We start from the raw sequence: 7,513 nt of genomic DNA on the forward strand, positions 1-7,513 counted from the left end.
AATAGGGTAATTTTGTCATATGATGTGGAAAACGGAAACGGACGCAATGTCATGAAAAAATCCCATCAAATTGAATGCCATGGTGGTTGCAATGAGAAGCCAAAAAAGAAATTGTGAATACAGTTAAAAAATAGTAAGAAAGTATGCATAATTGGTTGTGATTAACCTTTTGCTAGATTTTGTAAAAGCAACACAAAATCCCTACGTGATATAAATATAAAGTAAAGAAGAAAAAAAACTATTGCACACTAGCTAGGATCAGATTGATTCCCCAAGAAGTATTTGAAACTGGAGGGAGGGAATTTTAAGTTTTAACTGTAATGTACTTACTGTAATGTACAGCGGTGGTCCGTCTCCCTTCTTTCTGGTGTTATCAAGGCAGAAACCAAACCACCACTCCAAAATTTAACAAAACCTATCACTTCAATCACTCGCTACAAGTACAAGTAAACAACTAAGTACATGATATGATGCATGCACTTCCAACATACAAATCCTTATAATAAAAAAATATATATAATAAAAAAAAAAAAAAAACTTAACCTTGTTGCTCTCTCTCTGTCTCTTTCTTTATAACAAACATCTCCAAGTTGGGTAATAGATATATAGATATGTATATTTACACCCTTAAAGATCCACCTCCTGAAGCTCATCATCTATGATATGTGAGGATGAGTGGGACTGCATCATACCAGATTCCCGTGGCATTGGCATGGGCATGAATGATGATGGTTTCTGGGCCTGGTCTGAGAAAGAACCCCATGAAGCTGTTCTTCGTGAGGCAGGTGACATGGCATGATTTGCGAATTTTGCTGTTCCGGCTTCTGAAACATTATCCATGCTTGCAAACTTGTGCTTGGCCATCACATTCATGGAAGATGGATTTGGAAAAGATTGGAATGAGGAGTAGTTGTTTACAGAAGAAAAGGAATCAGGAATTATTGGTTGTGTTTGTGTGGTATCAACAGAAGAGGGCTCAACTGACTGTTGGGCTGCTGATGCTGATGCTGAAGCTGTGGGAACAAAGAACTTAGGGTTTGGGTTTGGGTTTGTAGTTTGTTTGATGTTTGAAGCAGGAGGTGGTGACTGGAACAAGTTGGTAGGGTTTCCACCACCTTGGTTGAAAGTGTCAACATACCTGCCCAAGTGCCAACACCATTCATCAATTATCCAAATTATTATTAATATTAATATTAATATCAACACAAAAAACAATCACCCACCTTGCACGAACGCCAGTCCTTCCACGTGCAGAGAACTGATTGGAGGTGGTGGTGGTGGTGGTGGTGGTGGCAGGAAGTGGTGGAATTCCTGAAGTGTGTCCTCCCATGGGCATGGGCATTGGGCTTGTGAAATCTGAGCTCCCATTGCTTAGGTGAGAGTGAGAGCCTTCACTCTTTAAAGCAGTCTTTAAGTTGTATTCTGGTGTTCCATTCTGGAAGGCTGCCATTGTTGGTGGTGGTGGAAGGGCTGCTTCCTCTGCTGGCGGATCAACACCTTCTTCTACCCATCTCTTAAGTTTCTCGTCATAATAAAACTTATTTGTATCGCCCAATTTCGCCTACAAATAAAAAAAAGGAAAAAAGAGATGATTTATTTTAGTAGATGTAGATGTAAATGTAGATGAATATGGCTGTTTACCTGTTTGTCACCACCACGTGGCTTTAGAACCAATCCCACGGTCTTTTGAAAGAGCTGGGATCCAAAACCGAAGCGACCAAAACGTGAAGTAATCCCCATCCCAGATGCAGATGCAGATGCAGATGCAGATGATGATTTAGTTTGTGAATCAGCAGAGTTTTCCTTTGAAGATGATGATGTGTCAGCACCACCCTGTCAATTAAAATTAATCAATTGGAATGGGATATGATTTATGAATGAAGTTAGCAACCAACCTGAAGCTGCTGCCTAGGAGATCGACCGAAGTCGGGTTCTGAAACACTTCTATTGTGAATTATCTTTCTGTTGTTTCCGTCGTCTGACCACTGATCCATTGATGCAGACGCCACTAATGACGACATTGCCATTGTTGATTGACTGGTTGATACCCCCCGTGATGGTGGCTGATGCTGATGATGATGATGATGATGGTCGAAACCTCCACCTGATGTTGATGGTACAGGTGGCGGCAGCCCCCCAACTACACGATGTGCCGTGCTATCAAAAAGGTTGAGCAGCTTACCAACTAATTTACCAGGAGCTAAGTTTGTAGAGAATCCACCCTGTCACCACACCAAAAAAGCAATTTTAGAATTCCACTTTACTTTACCAAAGATGAACAACATTCATTATTCATTATTCATTATATAGACCTGTTGGTGAGTTTTTATCCTGTCCTCTAAAGACGAAACCAATTGTCTCCATAATTCTACCTCAGGAGCTCGTCCTGTTTTTAAAGATTTTGATACTGACTGGCAGTACCTGAATGAATTATAATAATAAATATGTCAAAAATAAATAAATAAATACTGCTGAATAAGAAAGGGGAGTGTTTTGTATGTATTGTGTACTTTAATGCGTCGGACACTCTTCCAACTTCAGCCAACATGTGAGCATATACAAGCTTGTATGGTTGAAATGGTAGCAGGGTGAACTGAGAATTCCCCAGAAGTTTTGCATATTCATACACCTCAGTTCTCTGGATGCATTCACAGGTACAAGTTATTTCAAAACCAATAAATATTCTAATAGACCAAACACCTCACTTCTCTGAGATTTGAGAATGGCACCTGAATCGCTTCTGGACTCGCATATGTCCTGGGATGTTTCCAGTGATCAGCACCGATCAGACACAGTCTAGCGGTGTCTGAATACGCCTCAAAGTTTGCTTCTGCTACTAAGTAGCAAATGTGTGCCGCCATAATCTAATTTATTTATTCAAAATTTAAAAAAAAAAAAAAAAAAAAAAAAAAAAAAAAAAAATCAAACGCAAGAATCAAAATCACATAAAAGGGAAATTAAGCTGCTGCTTACATTACTCCTCTCCTTCCACAAACAATCACCAAGATGGATAAGGACAAGTTCATCATCTTTGGTTCTGTTAGCCGTAATCACTGCCAAATTCTCTTCCCAGTCTTCAATCATACAATTACCACCACCTTCAGCCTATACCAAAGTAACAAATGACCAGAGATTCTTATCATGCTTTACATAATAATAGCTAAAAACTCATTTTAATAAAACAGAATTAATGATTACCTGTTGAGACATATTTACAGCACCAGTAGTCTCCGTTGAAAATGCATCTGCAGGTTGACCCGCAATAAGTAGGCACAACGTCCGCAAAGGTGACCCTGCTACTAAATGACCAAGAGCCATTTTTCTAACAGTATCCACATAAAACTGCAAGCAAACAAAACACAATACAATACAAGAATTAATAATATATATACATCAAAGGAAAGGAAAATATACTTTCTGCATGAAAAACTGTCAAGACCTGACCTGATCACCAAGTTGTGCAGCAAGAACAAGTGCTGGCCCCCAGAGTTGACCCTCTTGTGCACATTGAAGAGCCTCTATTTTTTTACCAGAAACCAGCAGAGTTTGGACTTCAGAGGCTGTTGCCTAATCACATATATCCATAAGTGTTGGAAGCAAACAAAATATATATATATATATACATAAAAATATTATGAATACCTGAGTCTCTCTTTCCGAAGGTAATTGCTGCAGGCAGTGGGTGAAGTGGCCATAATTGAATTCTGCACCGCTCTTCTTCACAGATGCAAACAGTCTAGCAACAGCAACTTCTGGAGCATCATTTTCCTGTTCAAGTTCCAAAATACCAAACCAAATTCTATGTTCATACAAATCACTTGTGTGGCAATTGGCAATTGGCAAGACAATGGGATTTACCTTTGATGTGGAGTCGGTACCAAAAGGAGAACGCAATTTCCCATAATGCTGCGAAGCTATTTTGAGTAAAGAAAGGAGCAGCCTCAGAACTTGACTATCCCTGTAATTGATGTTAGAAGATTCAGAGTGTGTGATCCTCTCATCAATCCATTTACTCAGCTCTTTACCCCCAACATTTCCACCAGCCAGTGGACCAGGAAATGACTGCCGACCTAGACTTTGAAAGTAATCTGCTCCACTGCTCGACACATCACTGGAAATTTCTGCCATGCTATGAATACAAATTGACCTACCATTTGAATCCTTCAACAAAACAAATATATATATTTGTTAGGTTAGGTAAAGAAAAAAAAAAAAATCCCAAAATACTGACCTGGCTTCCATAGGATGTGTTCATGAGGGCAGCAGCAGCATTGTCTTTCATCACAATTAGCTTTCCACCAAAACCAAAAGTAACCAAAGCATGAGGAGGGCGGCCAGCTGATGACCTTCCTGCTTGCTGACCACCACTGTGAAATGGTTGTACTTGTTGGGAATAACCTGAACCTGATTGGTTCATACTGCCATAGGTTTTTGGGATATTCATCATCTCGCCTTGCTTGAATGTGGTCTGGTTAAAGTTTCCACTTGGAACAAAGGATTGGGCTCCAGAAATGGCAGGGAACTCACTAGTGCCATGGGAATTTTGGTTGCCTGTAGGATCTGACATAGGACCACTACTCTTGGCAACAGTATCAGGCTGCCACATACTTGATCCTTGTTGCTCAACATTACTATAAGACCCATTCCACTTGTATTCTTGTCCTTGACTACTAAAAACTTGAGATCCCAACGTTTTCTCATCATTCCCATAGTAAGTGTTAGTTGCAGTTGCAGAAAACCCATTTTGATTAACCTGGTTCTGGGCAGGTTGCCACATTTGCTGTTCAACATTACTCAAAGACCCTTTCCACTTGTAATCTTGTCCTTCAGATCCTACCTGTAACTGCTTCTTTGTCTGATCCTGCCCACCATAATAAGTACTAGTTGCAGAATACCCATTTTGGTTCACCTGCTCCTGTGTTTGAGAATTATATGCATCCAAAGAGCACCATTCTTGAGTGTTCATGTCATAATACCAACCAGGGTATTGGGGATCGAAAACCATATTTGATGGATACCCATTGTTTTCTTGTGAAGCCTCATCCCATGATAAACTCTCATTAGTTTGATTCCAAGTTGTGACACTTCCAGTCGTGCCTTTCTCTGCTACAGCCTCCACAGCAGATTGGACTGTTTGTTGCTGCAAATAAGAAACCTCTGGTTTCTCTGTCCACTCAGAAGTAGTACTTGGATCATGAGCCCCTTGTACATCATCATAACCTTCATTTACTTGATACCATTGCCCAGTGTTTGCATCATACTTCCATCCTGGATAAAGATTCTCCCAGTACTGGCTGCTGTTTGGATCTTGATCTTGACCATCTGTACTTTGTTCCCCAGTTGTAGCATAAGCTTGGACCTCTGTACTTTGTTCCCCAGCCGAAGCATAAGTCTGGACGTCTTGAAATTGATTTGAGTAATCATTAACATTCTTCCTATGCATGGAATCATCTACTACATTGCTGCTTCCTGACATAACAACATTCTGTTCCCGACTAACCAAGTTACCTCCTTTCCCTATTTGATCCACAGAACTATCTCCAAATTCAGTGAAAAAATCATTGTAGGATCCAAACCCATTACCATCATTCTCAGCAGGTTCAGTAGCAAAAGCTGCCCACTGCACCTCCTTAACACCAGGACCACCTCCAGATCCATGATCCCAACTAGCTGTAGAATCCAAAGGCTCCTCCAAACCAGCTACCTCAGTATTGGGTTCTTCACTCACGCTATCAAATGCAAATGAATTTGAAGAAACCAACGGACGACCATGGTCTAAAAAAGTGTCAGTTGACGCATGTTTGGTATCCCCATCAATGGAAGAACAAGCTTCACCTACTTTCCCCAAATCTTCGAGTCCAGTGCCAACATCACTGATACCTAAATTAGCAAAAGCTTTAGCATCATCAGAATCGTTCCCATCAGCTAATTTGGTCGTTTCTGAGGATAATGGAGTGACCTTATAATCATCATCGTCATCATCGACCAATTTATCAAAGAAATCTTCGTCAGTATCCTCCACCTGAAATGGAGGATTTGAAGCCATCTATACCAGTCAAAACCTAACCTAAAAAACCTCTCTCGATCCCAATTGGGTTCAGAACCACGTTATAGATCCGGAACAAGAACTCCTAATAAATCTAGAAAAAACCCTAAATTGATATATATCAGATTAAAAACAGGAGAGATCCAGCTAGGGTTTTACGGATCACCTAACCAGAATTCACACAACCGTGAATTGCATCATCCAAATCCCAGAGCAAAAATTTACCTTTGAACAGTCTTAGCGCATCAAAATCGAACAAGATTGATCCCCAAAAGACATGAATACATTACGAAATTAACTTAGATACCAATATGACGATTTGAAGAAAATCGTATTACGTATACAAATCTATATGGAGAGAGAGAGAGAGAGAGAGAGAGAGAGAGAGAGAGAATATTGGAGAAGAGACAAGCCCTCGATTTCGAACCAGGTGACTCAACTAGCCACCAACGCGTGGATTATAATGTTCTTTTTTCTTTTCACCGTCTTCTTAATTACTTTTGTACATCAAAATAGCTAATCTATTTCATCGAATAACTGATAAGTGATAACAACATTTTTATTTATTTTATTTAGGTTTATCAACAAAAACATATATTACTATTTTAAAAATAAATTCACATATCTCCTAATTTATTTGGAATTTATACATTAAATCGTTATATCTAAAAATACATTTTACTTAATTTACTTATTACTTTTTTTTATCAATAGATTTTATTGACACGACATCTATATAATAATAATACTCCTACTTTGACATGTTATTAAAGATATAAATTAAAAGTCATTAAACAGCAACTTATTTGTTATTGTCTTTTTTAAAGCATTTTTAGAGGGAGTTTTTTTTTAAGGTTGTTAGTATTACTTATTAACAATGATCATTTATTACCATTAAAGCATATTATTTTTTTTATTGATCAGTATATATATATATATATATATATATATATATATATATATATATATATATATATATATATATATATATATATATATATATATATATATAATTTATCCTCTCATTTTCTAATTATATTTTAATTACCCTTTCATTATATTTTAGTTTTCAATTTATTTATTTTTTTACTAGTTAATTTGATTTGTCTCTTTAACGGGGAAATTTCGTATATGCACTTGTTAAACAACTAAATATCGTATTTGTCGGGCGTAAAATCTAAATATCGTATTTGTCTTTCTTAATGTTTTATAATATCATATATACCTAAAGCTATTTTTTGTTAATTTCTATTGGTTTATAATCCTTTTATAACATTAAATCCTTATAATTGAAAATAAATATGAAATGGACAATAATGCCCTTACTTGTAAATTCCAATACCATATATACTTACGATAGTTGTTTCCTATCTCACCTTAATTCTGATTGCTACTTCCCTGTTATTACTTTCGATCGCAGCTTGCTTCCCCTGTTATCGCATCACGCTCATGCATCAGGTAAACAAA

General features: G+C 37.7%; 1 protein-coding gene across 2 annotated transcripts; it reads right to left on the minus strand.

Moving 5' to 3' along the window:
* Window positions 1-279: 279 nt before the first annotated feature.
* LOC145165108 (protein transport protein SEC16B homolog) lies at window positions 280-6,488 on the minus strand. 2 transcript variants are annotated; one of them, XR_013739895.1, is made up of 14 exons: window positions 4,232-6,488; window positions 3,859-4,161; window positions 3,643-3,768; window positions 3,445-3,567; window positions 3,199-3,342; window positions 2,974-3,105; window positions 2,730-2,864; window positions 2,511-2,638; window positions 2,313-2,421; window positions 1,896-2,222; window positions 1,642-1,833; window positions 1,224-1,561; window positions 544-1,138; window positions 280-434 (listed from the first exon to the last, which is right to left on the minus strand). XR_013739895.1 is itself a non-coding variant. In XM_079083747.1 (13 exons), the coding sequence occupies exons 1-13, from the start codon at window positions 6,044-6,046 to the stop codon at window positions 628-630; spliced, it is 4,383 nt and encodes a 1,460-aa protein (XP_078939873.1). In that variant the 5' UTR covers window positions 6,047-6,488; the 3' UTR covers window positions 280-627. The 2 variants fall into 2 exon arrangements, 1 of the variants encoding a protein (XP_078939873.1); XM_079083747.1 differs by having other exon boundaries at window positions 280-1,138.
* Window positions 6,489-7,513: the final 1,025 nt, after the last annotated feature.

This window comes from Lactuca virosa, chromosome 3 (genome assembly GCF_052849685.1).
Source record: "Lactuca virosa cultivar CGN04683 chromosome 3, Lactuca_virosa_CGN04683_v6, whole genome shotgun sequence".
In the NCBI taxonomy this organism is placed as follows: domain Eukaryota; kingdom Viridiplantae; phylum Streptophyta; class Magnoliopsida; order Asterales; family Asteraceae; genus Lactuca; species Lactuca virosa.

Coding starts and splice junctions, on each gene's coding strand:
- LOC145165108 (XM_079083747.1), bottom strand. CDS start 6,046: ATGGCTTCAAATCCTCCATTTCAGGTGGAGGATACTGACGAAGATTTC. Junction 3,106..3,198: donor CTGTAAATATGTCTCAACAG/GTAATCATTAAT, acceptor ACTTTGGTATAG/GCTGAAGGTGGTGGTAATTG. Junction 2,223..2,312: donor GGATAAAAACTCACCAACAG/GTCTATATAATG, acceptor GTGTGGTGACAG/GGTGGATTCTCTACAAACTT.